Here is a 17,991-nt window from a genome sequence, read left to right on the forward strand (position 1 = left end):
ATCAGGAACACTAGGCTTTGCCAACTTCTCTCAGCAGCCATACTGCAATTCAAGCCACGAACAGAGGTCACTGGAAAAACAGAATCACTGAGCAGATCCATTTGCTCCTCTCACTTGCTTGATTTATCTATGGAGAAGCGATATGTAAATTTCAAATAAACTGTATACACCCAAAATGCAAAAAAGTGATCAGTCTGCAACTGCAGAGCATGTTACTGGAGGGGAAAAATCCACCATGTATCAGAGATCAGCTTTTGCAGACTGTCATAAGGAACTGTATGATACACGCTCACAGTAAAGTTATTAGGGGACATAAACCAGGGCATGACCTTGCAGTGGAACAGCTACACTAACTAAGAACATGTACGCATGCTCTTATTTCTTGTGAACAATGCTTTAGCCCCGATGTAAACTACTCACACTTATCTCAAAGCAACAGCAGTTATATGGAAAACTGCCACAACAGTTGAGACACTGTACATCAACAGTATGTTTTTCTCCCCCTCTATGAACTTGCCCTTCCGCTCATAGCTCAGATACGTTTTGGAAAACAGAGCAGAATTAGTCTCTCAGAGTCAATGTTATAACATGAACTATTGTTGAAAGATTCACCTAATGCTGTTCAAGAGGAAACAACTTCCAGACATCCTGATTTTGAGACGTATCCCCATTCTGTGCATTAGAAGTGTAATTTAAAAAGCAGTTGCTTTTACAGCCCTGAGGTCACCAAAATAGCTTTTGCCATTAGAATTCAGCTCTAATGTTAATGTCTTGAAAAAAATACACCCAAGAAAACAATTACATAAAATAGTTTCTCTGCTGCTGGTTCTCTTATAGCCATAACTGAACTAGATCAGGACAAAATGTACACAAGTAACTGCTCTGAGGATACCTGTGGAAATGCCCTAGAAAAGCAAGCGAATCCACTGAGTGTTCCGAGTGCTGCAGTAATTACATTTGCATTTAGTGCTTATTACATTTACTTCAGGAAAGTTCTCTGCCCCTGGTAAATCTTAGGCTACTATGACCACCGCTACCACGTCCCTAACAGAAATGGAAGATTCTTTCCCTTCACATTAACAAACAGAGGCAGACCTTACTTGCAAGCGCCTTTCAAAGCACAGTTCTCGTACCTTTAACACATATGACTTGTATAAAATATCAGCCTAACAAAGTTCAGGGAAAGGGAAAGTCACAGCACAAGAATAGGAGAAGCAGTGAACCTCAGAACATGCTCAGGGCATCAGAAAAGCACAGGAGATGTGGCAGCTAGAAGCGGCTGATGCAAGGGAACCCTATTTTGCACTAAGAGACAGCAGAAGGGATTCAACAAGTACCAGAACTGCTTCAGAAAAAGTGATTCTATAACAGCCGGCTGATTTATAAACTGAATTTTCCTCCTGAACCCACCATAGCAAGTATTTAACATCTCTAACTGTATTTCTTCTGTAGTTATCATCACTTTCATAAACATTCTAAGTGAATGTATTAAATAAGCAGAACAATACCTACCACTGATGCAAACGTGTACTTTTGGTCCTTTTCTTGTAAAAGCAACAGTACATCAGTTAACAGGACGGCCAGAATATCTACAGTAAAAACAGAGGAAAGGAAAAAAAAAATATTTTAAAGCAGAAAGACTGGTCCAGACTAAAAAAATTACTTGACTCAAAATTCCTGTGGGTTGGGGAATAGCACCTCAACATTTGCCATATTAGGTCTGCTACTGCCTTCCACTTGGGCTGTCCACAGACAGATTGTAGTCGTGCAGAACCAGCACAATACAAATAGAGCTGATTTAAAACTTGGAAACACCTACGTAGGCATCCTACACATTGACTCAAACACTCGCAAGGAAACATGTCTCCCTCAACAGCAGATTCTTCCGGAACTGCAGACATTCACAGTACCACCTACTCTTGGCTGCACTTTATGTGCCATTGAAGCTTCTCCTTGAACACTCGAGCAATGAAGCTGTTAAAATATTCACTGATGGACACTGTTTTGATTTTCTGGCAAAACAGACATTGTGCAGAATGGAGGTGTCATGGGGTTGACATGACACAATTTTTCGAAGTGTGAAGCAGAGCTCCCACAAGATAATGCCTTTCCACAGGAGACTAAGTCAGTATGACTCAAAGCTTTGTCATCTATCTAAAGACCTCCCTCTTGAATTGGAAAGCAGATCAGACAGATAACAAGCAAACAGCACAAGGAACTTATCACGCACCATTATAGCGATGCTTATTGGACAAGCTAAGAATAGAACAAGTGCTATTTCCTCCAATATCCTATTAAACAAGCAGGTTATTGTCATCTTATTTTATACTCAATCTATCAGTAATAAACAGTTACTAAAATATATATATAAATAAGTAATAATCTTGTTCCCTAGTTGTACTCTTCCCCTTCCTGGTCCTTTACCTTTGAGTCGCCCTGATGCAGCTTTCCAGTACAGCATCCCATCCAGCAGAAGCCGCCTCTGTCCCATGTCATCCTTGCGGAAGAAAAGCCCATTCTTGCATTTTCCAGATGATTTTAGCTCCATTTTATGCATAATCTCTTTAAGGCGCTGCCCTTTCTCGCACTCATTTACCATGGCATCTACATGAGTGATTGTGTCCTTAATTAAACTAAGGGCCTGGGTCAGCTCTTCATAATCTCTAGTTCCAGCTAAGAGAAAAGAGTAGCAGTCAGTCACATTTTCAACTCTGGAATGCAAGATATGAGCTACCCCAACATATTTTAACATGAAGGTTCCATATTGAACATCTAACAGTATTTCCTAAGAGCTCAAGTTTAACAATAAAATAAAATATCCTAAAGCTCTAAACCTCTAATGAACTGACAGGCTTAACTACTATGGTTTTGTGGTGGCACACTTGAAACTCAACGCTGATCTTGACCCTCTGATGAGGTGAGACTGATCTGTACCTGCATCTAGAATGGCATCTTCAGCTAACAAAGAAGCAAGAGAGAGGGTATAAGGCAGTACCAGCCTGTTCCTTGTCTGAGGAAAGAACATGCAAGACACAGGAGAAAAAGGATCAGCAGACAACTGCAAGGCTTCTAGGAAAGATTAAACGACCTACCTTCTGTATTCTGAATAATACGTTCCACCAAGACCGGGTATTTGGTGATGCGCTGTGTAACGAGAAGGATACACTCCTGAACACCAAGTCTCCTCACAATGGAATAGTTGCCAATTTTCTAGAAAACAAGACAGACTCATCACATCCATGGTATATATTGCTCTTCGAACTCCCTCGCCTCTCCATTCTCACATTTTCTGTCTCAAAACATTTTGGTACAATTATGTGTAGTACCACAAAATTAACAGCATTCTTTTACTAAAGCAAAACTCCTGATAACATAAAAAAATTGCTTTTATTACTAGAAAAATATTTTAGGTATTATTTTCAAGTGTTGTTAATCTGGAGCCAAGCAGAGAAAGTTCCAAATCTGAACTGTCTGATTGCCTATTTGCTAACTGACTACCTTTTATAATACGATCAGTGCTTAAATACATAGAAGAGTGATATACTTCTAAAACCAGACCCCAACCACCTCACAGCCAAATTAGGTCAATAATGAATAAACTAAGTGTTTATTTTACCACTGCATGTTCACCAGTAGGCTGATTTGCAGAAACACATTTCTGTTTAGAAAGGGAAGACTGCAAAGCATCAGAATCCCACTAGTTAGTCTGATTGCAGGTCCAGAACAATCCCGATAGCAGGTACAGTACCAAGATCTTTCCTTACAAGGACTGAGGCTATATATTTTAAAAATTTACTCTGGTCATTTATTTAGTTCCTTGAAAGTAAAGGGTTCTCACTTTTAAAGACACCTAGTTAAGAAGAGCTGTTTTAAGTATAGAGCTATGCTGGAAAGTTCACACAGTATCACTTACTGATGACTGGAAAACGAGAATACTTCAGACCGTGCAATGCCATCCAAGATTCAGGTTACAGGCTTCCCCTTTGGCCCTGTTCTCTTCAGCCCTTCCTATTAATTGCACATTACAGCACGCAGCAGATAAACAAACCACCCTGAAGCCAATGTTCTGGTTTTGGAAAGATGACGTAGTGGGCAAAACTTGACTAAGAGTACCTGCTTTTTCCATAGTAGTTCATCAATAGCATTTATCACTGATTTAATTTATTAACAAGCCAATTTACAAAGACGGTGCTGCTGCAGGGCAGTCAGTGACAGAGCCGTGAATAGAACAAATATTCTGTTTCCCAGTCCTATGTTCTCTCAAGAGCCTGCCTCAAATTGAACACCTGCTAATTGCTGCTTTGTGTCCAAACAGCTCAAAACATCTAAAATACAAGAAGCTAACAACCCGTCAAATAATGACAATATGCCTCTAACCCTGCTCATTCAAGTTTTAGAGATCTTCAAGTACAAATAAAACCTAAAGTGGTCAAGTATATTTTGCACAGTCAGAATGGGAGACTTCTGGTTGTTGTTTACCTTTATTAAGTTCTGGAACTTCTTATTGCTTTGGAGCAGGTCTTTGTAGTGACTAACAGCTTCATTATGTCCACAACAGAACACACCATATTTTTCTTTCATTCTCTCCCCATTTTCACCTGAAAACTAATTGGAAAGATAAGAATGAAGACGTGAATCATCAAGAGTAAACCTACCTTCACTGCAAGACCCAGGTTTAACATGGTTTTATGGTAACTGATTTCTGAGACATTTCTTCAATATTTCCATTTCTTCTGTACCAGAAATGAGGGATTTACGCAGTGTGACATCTGAGAGCTTGGAATACCACAAGACAACCAAATATTAAATGATGGTTGTCATTATGAGAAGTTTTAAAAGGATTTCCGGGGCTCTGCACTTAAAAAGACAGAGGACTGTACAAGGCGACGGGCAAAAAATGGTGATGATATATGAAAGAAGTTGTTGCATCCACTCCATACCAGAAATGGTGCTAAAGCTGTAATGAGTTAAAAAGATCTTTATTCCATTTTTAAAAGGTCAGAACCAAGAAGCTCGGCATTAAATGCAGGACAGCCATGTTTGAGATGGACACCAGGAAGGAATATGTTACTTTACTTTTGGAACAAATGAAAAACAGAACCAAACCATCTGCAATTGCATATCCCACAACATGCATATGCACAAGCCCAAAGAACATTTAATGAACATTTTGTATTATTTGTGGCCACATATGTTCCCGAGATCCATCCTCACACATTATACTGGGAAGGGAATCTTAAACCCAGTATTAAATCAGTCTTTACATAACATAAGTTTAACCTTACAGCTAGCTTTTTTGAAATTTAATAGTGTCAACAACATTGGTAGAATATAATTCACACCTGTTTTACCAAGAGGTCTCCAATGTTCTGGATTATATAATTTCGGTCGCTGCCTTCTTCCAAGGATTCCTTTCGTCGCTCTTTTAACTGTAGCAGAAATTGCCCATGCATCTCCAGCAGCTCATCCACACAGGGGAAGAGCTTGTTGATGACCACATTTGGGAATTGCAGTTCCTCTCTCATGGCTTTGGAGTATACCTTCAGCATTATTTTCAGTGTCCTAACATGGTGCATTTCAGTCTGCATAAGTTCTGGGCAAGAGGAAATAAATAAAAATAAAAAATCACAAATCACAAATCATTTATATGCTGTACAGTGACTAGTGAGATATCAAAGAGCAGGCTCCGAAAGCCACCATCTTTGCACTATCTTCTTCTTCACCACAATCTTTGCATTACTGATGTGAAGCTGCTAAATTTTCCCTGTTAATCTCCCAACCAAATGGTAAGTGACCCTACTTACTTATCCATGTGTCCCAGTTGTAGTTGAGCTATTCCCTAAATGTATAGCTGGGCTTTGCTACTCACACAGGCATACTGAAAACTATGGGTTGCTTGAAATCATTAATAGGAGGACTTACACACACTAAGACATGTAACAGACTTGAAAATCTTAACTCAATTTTCGTTCTCAAGCACAAATCAAAACGGGAGCCAAGAAAAATTATTTCTGCTTTATTTCAAAACAGTGGCACTATGAAATAGAAAAAATTACAATAACAACAAATACTCTTACCGTAAATGACATCTTGCCTTTTTACAACATCTTTCTTTTGCCTTTTTGCATAAGACTGTTCCACTGCAAGACTCCAAGACTCTGCCTCAAACTCATGAGCATCTGTTTCTATTTCACTTCGGAGGGATACAGAATATGCATCTAGACCAAAAGCACATTCAATTTCAATTATTATTAAATTGTTTCCTACCATATCCCTCATTACCATCATTAACAACAACTACAAGAGTAAAAACATCTCAGTGCTGCTTTAAGACTGTGTAAGAAATTGCATAAAACTCCTGAAAAGCACAAAATTCCATACCTTCCAGAAAAATGGAGTCTGCTGTTGAAGGTGCAAGCGAGACAACATCATCTGCAGTCTGCTTAAGTTTTATAAAGCCTGAATCCCCTTCATCCATGTCTCCTGAAATTAGTCTAAATGGCCAAAGAAATTAGACCAAGGTACAAATTCAGAACATTAACGTTTTTTTAAGTTGCTTGACAACAACAACAACAAAAAAATCCAATGACTTTAACAAGCTTCTTTCCTAAACTATAGTGCAATTGACTTAAAATAAATATATAAAAGCTACTGCTGCACTCCATCTTTAAACAGTCCAATCAATTTAGCAACTCCATCACTGAAATATTACGGTTTTAATTAGAGCAGCACAAGCAAGTGTGCAACTTCTGGTATGACATTTTAAAAAGACATCACCTGGTGACAAGCCATTGCCAGTTCAGAGTACAAAGGGCACCTTCACTGAGAAGGGAGCATAGCTGTGGCATATAAAAAGTAATCAACTACTTAAAACAGCAGATAGCTTTGAATTTGTCTACTATTTTAATCAAGGTATCCTGTAATTTAAAACACTGCTGTCTCGTACGCTAGTCAGAACTAGCACAACCTAAAATAACTGAACTCAGCAGAGATTACTGAGCTTCACCAAGTCTGAAAACAAATATACCCATGAAAACCATAATCTAGAAATAGTCAAATACTGCCTATTTTATATGGTATCTTTCATGACATAGTACAGAGGGACTAAAGACAAGGTGATTTAAACAAAAAAATAATATCTTACTGTTCAGGGAAATGAATTTCAGCATTAAAAGCTCAATAAATCTCTTTTGAGCTTGAAAGGCAATGTGAGTTCTTGCTTTAGTTCTATAATTGTTTTTCTTTTCACGTTGGGGGGGGAGGAGGGGGGAAGCTAGTGAATTAGAAGAGAAGCAGTTTACTTACCCAAATTTATTAACAGCTCCAGCAGTATTCAATGAAGACTGAGAATTTCCTCTTTGGGCGATAGTCATACCGAGATTCCGTGATAGTACTGGGGTGCCATCCGGTCCCAGGAGAAGACTTCGGGGCTGCTCCTTCAAAGAAGCGGCTAGAGAGGCAAAAATTGAATTGGTACTCAGAAAATGAGGTGTACACTGCAGATCGCCTGCTCTCAAACCTCTCTCTGAATGCGGACGGAGAACAGACAGGATCTTGGACGTCAAGAGCTCATTGTCCAAAAAAACATTCTCATTCCATTTTCTTGAAAAGGAACCACAAAAAGACAGCTCAGGATGAGCTGGAATTGTGTTGCTTCTGCCGCTGCTTTTTGAATTTGTATTCCCCATGCTCACTACTGGCTGCCCTCAGACTTGGCACAGTAAAGTGGCCCCAGAGATGCACTGTTTTTATACTACCTGTGATCTTTCTAGAAATGTAAAGCTGCCACTTAACTTACTGTATTGGCTAAATCAGCAGGTCTGAAGTGCAGGAAATTGGTCCCTACTGTGCCCATTTAGTGTGGAAATTGCAAAGTATCTTCTCCTTTAGTAAAACACCAGAACCTACACACAATTATTCACACCCTACCGTATAAGGGCACAGAACATTTCATGGCAAACAAGAAAAATCTGAGATCACATAAAAACCACAAGTTCTTTGCAATGCTTATTGCTACACAGTGATTTATATCTGCATGCACACACGCTGAACGTAATAGATACCAGAGCTAAATTTAATTTTAATACTGCAGCTTTTTAATGCTTTTTAAATCTAGACAGACTGTGAACTGGAAAGATATTTAAAACTTTAATCACTATTATACAATACATGGAAGCCTGTAATAGACTTATAAAAAATGGATACAATTATTTAGCACTAATGTCTGTAATGAATGATAAGGAACAGCAGACAAAATACATCCTTTTAAAAAAAGGAACTTCAGGGAAGTCAAAGATGAAGAATCAGACAGACAATCTTTAAAAGTTATCACTGGCTGCCCTTTTTTCAAGGTGCTTTTAAGGACATGGGAGCGGAAGAGATCTCATGGATACCTGAACCCCGGACTCTGCCACTGCAAGGAAGCTCCTCTTCCAGTCCTGTGTCTGGGAGGCTGCTTCAGGACCATGCTGTTGTAGCAGTTTAAGAGGGTCTCCAGTTCCCAGCCAAGGTTTATGCATCGCCAATTTGCAACTTTTCTTGTAAAAACACTGGTGTCTACCCATTCTCAAAAATTCCCCTTTCTTAGTCTACACTCCCCAGCGTACCTCCACTAACAATCATTTGTCCCTTCACTTCTGCCTTGCTCAACCGAAGACAGCTAAATCAAGGTATTCATGTTTCTTCTCATAAAACAGGTTTTTCCACATTTCTTGATATCCCATACTCTATGCCTGCTTGTCTCTCATTTCATCTTCCTTGAAACAGTTTACTAGAATTGTATTAGGACTGCAGGGGAGGTTTCATCAATGACATTTAATAGAAATCATACCACAACATCATTTCCTGCTGGAAATACCTTTCTCAATAGCTATTTGAAATCTCTTGGCTACACGCAGAGCACATTCTTAGTCTACAACAAACTGGGTAAACCGAGTCTCTTCCATCACTCAAGTGATGAGCTCCAAGCCCACTGTCCCGAAAGATGAGACTAAGTAGACATTAGCAAGATTTGTAAAGGTGGATTTCTTAAGCAAAGGCTTAATAATAAATGCCCTCCCATTCCCATTTGGGGAAGTATTGAAATCATCAGCCATCAAGTTCTTTCTATGCTCCACAAGCCAAGAACATAAAGTTCTGTTCCACAATGGTAGGTCAAATCTAAAAATCTCCAGAGGCCAAACATGGGGAGAGGGATGGGGGGGGGGACGACGATGACACAAACAGCACAGTTTGTACCCTTCTTAAAAGGTATTTCTCTTTTACATTGACACAATACCTTTGGCTTTTTTTTTTGCTGGGCACTGCAGTGTTATACTGTGGGTAAAGACATACAATGCCCATGCTATTAGCTGTTCCTTTAACTTCCAGCTTCTGCTTTTGACTATGGAAAATAAGTACTGGCTGCCTAGCAGAGTCTGCACCAACAAAAAGCCATTTTCTGAGTTCAATTAGCACTGTCTGCGCACTGCTGAGAGTCCACATCGATCGTTGTTAACCTATCACACCAGACCAGACTGTATACCACAGAGCTGTTTCAACGACAAGCCCTACAGCCAACTTTTCCTATTTTCATAATTCCTTATTGTTTCCTATTTTAGACTCTGCACTTTCCCCTAAATGCACAAAACCATTCTTGGTAATGCAAACAGCCACTTACCTTCTTGTAACAATTATTCCATTTGCGCTACCTCTTTGTAAGGATTCTTTCATAAAGAAGTACATCTTGCAATGCAAGTCAAATGATTGCTAACAAAAATACATGCAACACTCACAGCAACACTCCGACATTCATGTCAGCTGTGTTTTTTACAGCCATCAAAGCAACCAAACGGACCAACTGCAAGGCAGAAAAGAATTCTGCTCTAGTTAGGGTCAATCACCTGAGAGCCAAGAAGCCTGTTCTGTTAATGCAAACCTCGTAATGTCTACAAATTAAAATGCCATTTAAATCATACACCTGTGGCCATGATGGTCTTTTTCCAGTAGCAAAAAGCTATTTCAATGCCTGCGCTGCAATAGAGCTGTTCTTTCCTCTTGTTTTTTTTTCTCCCATATCCTTTTTCCTCCTTTGTTTCAAAGATTTATGTTCAGACCATTAGTGCTAGCTTGTCTTAGAGATTTCTAGCAACCACTAGCTGCAGGCAAGTTTTAAATAGACAATTATGAAAATCTGATGTAAAACAAAGTTCACAGTTCTAGTCTTTTCAGAGGCCAGAGAATAGACAATCAATGAAAAACTAGCTTATTGATCCCTTTTCACCATGATATTTTGAGGTTACACAGCAAGAAGGTATAAAGAAAAATAAAAAGATAAAAAGATAAAAACACACAGGAGATTGCTAGGAGCCTCTAAGCCATTCCCAGTAGAAAAAAAAATGAAGCCATCTTATTAAAAGAGACCTTTTCTATACTTCAATAACACACTGTGTATAGCCTTTAAAACATATTAAAGAAAAAAAATACAATTGAACAGATAAGCCTTGAGCACAGAAATCATTCTTTAGTACAAACCTGGGGAAATGCACTGGGGCGAACTTTGTGGAGATCCAGAAGGTCTGTGCTGCAAATCTTTCTGCTATAGGAAAAAATACAATATTCTTACACATACACACCAAACTTTCAGTCCAAAATGAATTATGTTTTTCCTATCATATAACACTAACTGTACATGAAGCTGTATACTGAAAATATAGAAGATTTGACACAGTAACAGTTTTGATTTTTTCACATTCCAGAAGAATGGCATATAGATATTGACACTTTGTATAAAAACCCCATCAAGCATAAACCAGACTGAAATAGAACCAAAAAATGAAGTTACAGCTGAATTAAAGCTATGATCATAAATAATTTATTAAAAGAAAGCAAAATTTAAGGCAGACAGTCTTCACCTACACTTTGTTGCCATTTAGTTTATGGCAACACTAACTAAACTAACCCAGCCAGTTTCAACTAAAATTTAGACTGCCCATTTAAAGCTGCATCGTTGGTAATCTGTACAACTTTCTCGTTCTTACAACATTAGGATACTACAATTCATTGAGATACTTAAGTTCTTTGCATCTTGGATAAATTGTAAGTAATACAGTCTGTAACAAATGGCTTTTGGGGGGTCTCGCTTCACTTTGAGGATCTCATTTCTGACTTCATTCCCTGTATCATTTTGCGTTGCCGCGCCTTCTCTGCTCTCTTCAGGAGTGGTTTGTAGGGGCCGATTCAACCATGAAAGTTTGGGAGATGGTAAAGAGCGGAAATGAAAGCATCAGAGCAAGTGAATTTTTCAGTTTAAAAGGAAAGTGCACAATGTCTTGAGAAGTTTAAAAGTATATATCAAAAACCCCAAAAGAACATTTCTGCCTTCAAAAGAGTTACATTCTAAATCACCAACGGTTGAAAAGCACTTCCTCTAACCTCCAATTGCCCAGGTTTGAGATGTTCTGCTCTCTCTTTTCCCCATCATGGTACTCCCCAATCTGCTATCAGTCTCTGAAATCATCATCACTTGCAGGTTAAAACAAACTAAAACTCCCTCAAGTATAATTAGTTATAAGGAGCAGGAAATGATTTTCAAAACCACCAGCAAGAATAAAAAACGGGACAGATAGACAGCTATCTGAAACCAACCTGTGACCTCGCATGTAATCACAGGCACCACAGTGACACAGATAAAAAAGTAACAGCTTAGCAAGATATAAAGTTAATCACAGTTCAAAAATGAAATCACTTATTCTGCATTGCTCAGCTTGTAAATAATACACAGCTGTTATAACCAAATTCCTCTCCACCCCTCACCCTCTGCCATCAGCTCTGAGATGGAACAACCTATTAAAATACAGTGGCATAAAATTCAGACATACCCTATAATTCAATTATGTTCCCCAAAAAAGTGATAGGTTCGAGCATTCTCATAGGGGTTAGTCACAGTTCTGACAAACGCGAGCAATGGTAAGTAATTTTTAGTGCAGCAATAAAATGTTTCACTTTATTTTCTCTAAATGTATTGTCATAAATTACTGTAATAACAAGTTAATAACTATTCAATGTCTTGAAGACGTAGGGCAAGACTCTGTACAGATGTAAACTAAAATACACACTAAATTAAACTCGTCAATGTCAAGCATTGTTATTAGAAATGAAAAACAAATTTAAAAACCCACCTTAGGTCTGATGCTGCTGCATTCAGCCAGTAAACTCTTGCAGTTCTTATGGACATTCACTGCACAATCTGAAACACACACAAAAAGTCTTAAATTATTCTTGTCATTCCCATTCAGGCAAAGGAAGTGCAACACATAAACCATCTTAATTTTGGAAGAGATGCAGAGTAAGCTCTGTTGTTCCAGTGAGCATCCTTCTCGTGCAAGTTCTGTTCAGGATTTTATGCCAAATACTCAAGCTTTTTCAATAAGACTCAGAATCACTGATAATGCAATTCACACACGCAAGCACAAAGAGACACTACTGAATGCACTAGCAGTATTCTGCTTAATCTCGAACTCAAGCTGACCACCTCTTTCCTCACCTATGCAAAGGTTTTTTACATGTCTCACAATTCAAAATTGATACCATTCAAGAAGACAGCAATTTATTTGGCTCCATATGAATAACTGCCTTTCTGCACAGAGTATTAGCAGGAGCTGAAGTAGCTACAGTGAAATTCAAAATGCACCATAGAGTCATCTGAGCATTGCCACTTTTCCAGCTTCACAAAGGAACTGTTTCCAGATAAAGGAACTAAAGCAGCCCTCTCTCACCCAAAAGGCATAAATCCATTAATACTATAATAAAGCTCAATCTCTCTTTTTCCTTATAGTAACTACTGCTTGAGAACACAGGATCACAACTGCCCATAAAATAAGACCCTTCATCAAAAGCAGAAGCAGGACACCAGCAACTCAGACAGTAAAGGAAACCAGGATTTGTTTCTTCCCATATATTTCAGGTATGCCTGTTAGAAGAGAAATAGAACAAAACCCGGACGATGAACACCACATCTCCTAGGCAAAAGCCTGTTTATGTTTAAAGCACAGAGGAAAAACTATTTAAGGTCTCTTCATCCAAACAGAACTATCACCCACGCCTGGCGCCAAGACTGGTGATATGCTTTAAGGCTCCTGGCTAACAAGAGAAATGCTCACTTAAGTGTTTTCCACAATTACAGTGAAACTCTAAGAACAGGAACAAAATGCTTACTTGGCCTTAAACACAAATAAATTAATAAAGATATAAAAACAAGACTGAGAGAAAGACTGAGAGCACAGACCTAAAAGATGCTTACATGTTATGTAACTTCCACAAGAGTGGGAAATAAGAGCAGAATACTGCACTTTGAGCACCTGCCACACACATTTCCACAAAAACAATCACCTCCCATAACTTCGCTTATTTGTGATACTTCTACCAATACCACACCCCCTGCAACAAAACAAAAGGCACTGTATCTAATTTCAAATGTACGTGCCTCTGCAAATATGTGATAAAAATGTACCTAAATTATTCACTTGCTAAAACTATGTAGAGAATAATAAATACATTCGCTATTTCAGCATTGCTAAGGCCTCCACCTATCACCAGAAAATGAAAAGCTTGTTAAGACATGCCACAACAACAAACTAGTTGACAATGGAAACCCCTTTCCTCCTGAGACAAAGGAACAAACTGTGGGACAAAAATCACCACACAAAAGGAAATAGAAAAAATTCTCCATGACGTCAAGCAGGGTTGGATTCGAGTCTGGCTTGCAGACGGGTTCCCTTCAGGGCAGAACGGGCACACCGACGGAGGGAAATGTTCATACAGCACTGCCCTCCCCTGCGACACCACCTCTTCCCCCAGAACCCAATTAATTCATCTAGAATTGTGTAATACAGTCATCTATAAACATTTTATAAACTTTAACTAGACATTAATATTCCCTGACATTTACATATCAGTGATTACATTTGATAATTCTTTTCTATTAATGATTAGTAGGAGCAATTCTACTTCAAAAGCTTGGATATCTTGTGAAGCTAACTGTAAAAGGGCTATTAACTTAAAAATATATTTCAATTTTAAAACCATGCCCTCGCTGTGTTAAAGATAACAGCTTATACCACTCTCAGTAGGTATTTTTCACTTAATTACTTCACATATCTAATAGTGCTATGTATTCGTTTCCTATGCTGCTGAAAGATTCTTTACACAACAGGAGAGAACATACTAGAAAAGAAGAAAACGCTACGGAAAAGCCTCAGAAAACTGCAGGTGAAACCAAGGACTTGATTCTCTAAGACACTATTTGAAACACAATTAACTCAATGATTTCCAAGTAGCATTATTTTTACCCATGTAAGAGACGAGAATTTTGAAAACTGGTAGAAGAATCAGACTGTTTGCTAAGCATACTTAATTTTACAAAATATGCTCCAGCTTTCCCTGTTCAACACACTTTTGCAGACAGTGCTGAACCAACTACACTCCAATTCAGGATGAGAACAAGCATCTGAATAGCAGTGAATTTGATTTCTGTTTTCTGCACGTAAGATCTCTTTGCATTCTTTATTCTTCTGGACAGCCTCTCTGAATAGGGTATTAGAGAGCCACAGGGGTCAGGAAAACAGCAACAAGAAGAATGAGGGACAAAGGACAGTAAAGAAGTGACAGGAACCTGCACACATTGAGATTGAAACTTAAGACTAGAGATACATATAAAGGATTGTTATAGGTGTGCAGAAATAATAGATATTTAACCTTAGAAAGCCCAGAAGGCAATCAAAAGAAAAGGAGCATTGGTAAAATCAAAACTGACAAAGAAAATTATATTTTTGCATGTACCATCGGTAACCGGCAGCATTCTGGTTCATTCAGGTCAAGAATTTGGGAAGGTACCAAAATGAAACGGATAGTTATGCCAGCAAGCTCTTCTCAAACTGGAGAGGCACAGAAGGTATTCCCAAGAAAGACAGAGCTAAAAACTCAGAGGACTGCCACCCAGGCTCTTCCCTTCCTCTTCCCCCAATCACTCACTGGAACTGTAAGAAGATCAACTGGGCAGGGAAAAACAGATCCTCCAATACATTTCATTTTGACACAGACTATGCAGAAGGGCTGTAGCTCCTGAGTAGTGCTGAGAACATCAGTTAAACTGCCTGCACACCTAGAAAGTCCAAGGATTTAGGTTACCTCGACTGGGCGGGTATACGCCCACCACTGCTAGAGCTAAAGGTACAACAGCAATCTGGGGTAGAGCATCTGTCCCTCGTTTCAGTGGCCAGTCCAGCGCAAAGCACGGCAGATTTCACACACGGCGCAGAAACTAAGCAAACCCAGCACGGTTGTTAAATCAACAGTTTTGGAATTAAGACTGAGAATTTTGGGGGCATCGCATTATCCCACATCTGCGTACTACAGGGACTGTCACAGCCTCTGAAGCATTCTGCATGGGCTGGTGCCAGCGATGACCTATTGCTCATTGATAGCCCAACTGAAACAGGGGCCTCATTCAGCAAAGAAACACTTTAGACCAAAAGGCTCATAAACATCATAAAAGATTCTGTTCGTGATTGAGGGTAATGAAATTAATATCTGGTATAATAAAAAAACCTTCCCTTATTAATGAGATGCTTTCCCAAAGGCTCACAGAAACCAATTTACAACTTAAGAGCATTTTAGCGGACAACACATCACAATGCCCAAATGCGTAACACTGATTCACAGTATGCAAGAGGGCAACGAACCTAGCTGAAAAAGGGCAGGCGAATACATTTTTCTCCCCCAGCTGGAATACCTTCCACTGGATCAGACACTGGCAATGTCCTATAAATGTCTTCCAGAATTGGATTCCAGGACAATTCTATGACTCACCAGATATTATGAGTATTATGACCCTGACCTTTGGTCTGGAACGGTACTGCCCAACAAAGTAACTCTTAAAAGGCCATTTGCAAACAACTACAACTAACAGACAGATATGCTGTAACTAATCTAAAATTGAAGTACTGATTTTTTTTTTTTTTTTCCCCTCAAGCATACAGGTTTTTTAAACGACATTAAAAAACCCCTTTAAAACAGCTAAGTTTGGGCAGGGACACCTTTTAATAGTGACTCTAACGATAGAAGGAGTTCAAGTACTATTTTAATGCTAAGGATATATTCACCACCTATTAAAGCCAACCAGCAGAACAGCGCCATGGACAAAATAGTTTTCTCATTAAATTAATAATATTTCTGTTTTCTAATGTCCAATGCTTCAGGGATCAAAGAGAATCTCTTCCCTCATCCTTACACCATACAAGGAAATTCCCCTCTCTTGAACTGACAAAGGAAACAACTTGCACACGAATGATTAATGCCGAATATAAAATCTGAATTTATACATAGAGATACACAACAGCCGAGAAACATTTCAAACACTACAGCATTCCGGAAAAAGCAGAGAGACTTTGTGATAAATCTCCTCAGGAAAGAGGAGGAGTTTCAGCGGAACATGAAGAAGTTTCTGTATTCAGTAAATCCAGGTCATGTATCTGCAGGAACTCAGAGCAGATTTAACTTTGTCCTACTGGCTTTGGTGACCGGTGTTTTCTTGTTTTGCAAACTCGCCTAATTAGGCAAAGGCAGAAACCAAAAACTGGAAGGATGCAGGGTGATGAGATACTTCACATTCTGAAATAGAGACAGTCCACGCGAGAAAGCAACAACACTAAATTATCAAGTTTCAGCTTCCCTGTTAAAGCATTCCTCTTTGTCTCCAAAAACAACCTATAATTACTTTATCACTGTATCTGGGTTTATTGTCAAAATATCAGATAGACGGATGAGGGGGTGGGGTTGTGACGTTCCCAACACTGCAAGTTCTGGTGGCCTTGGGGCTTTCTTTAAGCACAGAAACCCAAACCAAACAAATGAACAACTGATGTTTCTGTTTTTAAACAATGCAAAGTAAAATTAGCATATTATCCTAAAAGAAATATGAATACCATTTCAATTGTCTCACGTTGAACCCTTCCCCCATCCTATGGCAACGCTACAGGACTGAAGCAGCAACTATGACAATCATAAAAGGTATTTAAAATATTTCATAGGTAAACATTAGGTGGAACTGCAACACACAATGTCTGATGGCTCCTGTTCAAGAGCCATGTTTCATGTGTTTATTTTTTTTTAACCATACCAAAGAGAAACTATTCCCTTATAACTTCATAAATATTTTAAAGAGTGCCAAATAACAAAAGCCACCTACAAACCCCTCTCTTAAGAGAAGAGTGAGAAGGAACCAAGAAGCAGCCATTCCTTCTCTTGGTTTTACACACAAGACACACAGATACTCCAGTAACAAAACCACAGCACAAAATCTTCAAACAGTATTCAGAAATTCTGCTCATTTATTAGAGCAGCAAACCCAAATACAGTACCAGAAACATTCAGAAAGCTGTTTCAGTTTTTAATCACTCCTCCAAAAACCCATCACCGCTCCTACTGGGGTTTCCTTTCCAGCACGTACAATCTAAGCCTCCAATCTGATATTATCTCCTACTCCTCTCCCTAACATGCCAGTGCTGTGGAATATTTAAAACGGGTCAGCCATCACAGCTGTGGGTAAGAGAAAGTTTTCACTGTTTTTTTTGTTTCCCCCTAACACATTTAAGGTCTTTGTATGCACATCCCTGACTTTTCTCACTGCTGCAGCACTAGTACTTCGTGTGGAAGCCACCGAGGCGCAGGATGCCACTGTCACAAGCCTAAGGATGCTCAGGCTCAAGCTATGCCATAAAGCGAACCAGTTTCACACCGGGGTACACCAGCTCGCACCCCTCGCGCACACGGTCACATTTCAGCTCTTTCTTTACCCCATGAAAGACAACGACTGGACCCTCACACGCTATGTCCGGTCCCCCGGATTAATCCTTGAGCTGCTAACGTCGGGAGGGCTACGGACCCTGCAGGATTTGTCCCCAAAAGGCAGATAAACCCGCCTCCCTGGCCAAACTCTGCCTCTCCGCAGCTGCC

The 17,991-nt window shown here is 39.2% G+C and overlaps 1 protein-coding gene across 1 annotated transcript in view; it reads right to left on the minus strand.

Moving 5' to 3' along the window:
- The window catches only part of ARHGEF18 (Rho/Rac guanine nucleotide exchange factor (GEF) 18), a 45,699-nt gene that overhangs the window by 9,341 nt on the left and 18,367 nt on the right, over positions 1-17,991 (minus strand). Inside the window, exons 11-20 of the mRNA XM_009895160.1 lie at positions 12,159-12,226; positions 10,513-10,576; positions 7,306-7,450; positions 6,382-6,494; positions 6,078-6,218; positions 5,343-5,593; positions 4,480-4,605; positions 3,093-3,210; positions 2,425-2,673; positions 1,513-1,589 (exon numbers count right to left, since the gene is read on the minus strand). Of these exons, the coding sequence (XP_009893462.1) occupies positions 1,513-1,589; positions 2,425-2,673; positions 3,093-3,210; positions 4,480-4,605; positions 5,343-5,593; positions 6,078-6,218; positions 6,382-6,494; positions 7,306-7,450; positions 10,513-10,576; positions 12,159-12,226 (1,352 nt within the window). The remainder of the gene's footprint in view (positions 1-1,512; positions 1,590-2,424; positions 2,674-3,092; positions 3,211-4,479; positions 4,606-5,342; positions 5,594-6,077; positions 6,219-6,381; positions 6,495-7,305; positions 7,451-10,512; positions 10,577-12,158; positions 12,227-17,991) is intronic.

The sequence above is a fragment of the Charadrius vociferus genome, unplaced genomic scaffold (assembly GCF_000708025.1).
Source record: "Charadrius vociferus isolate BGI_N301 unplaced genomic scaffold, ASM70802v2 scaffold291, whole genome shotgun sequence".
NCBI classification, from domain to species: Eukaryota; Metazoa; Chordata; class Aves; order Charadriiformes; family Charadriidae; genus Charadrius; species Charadrius vociferus.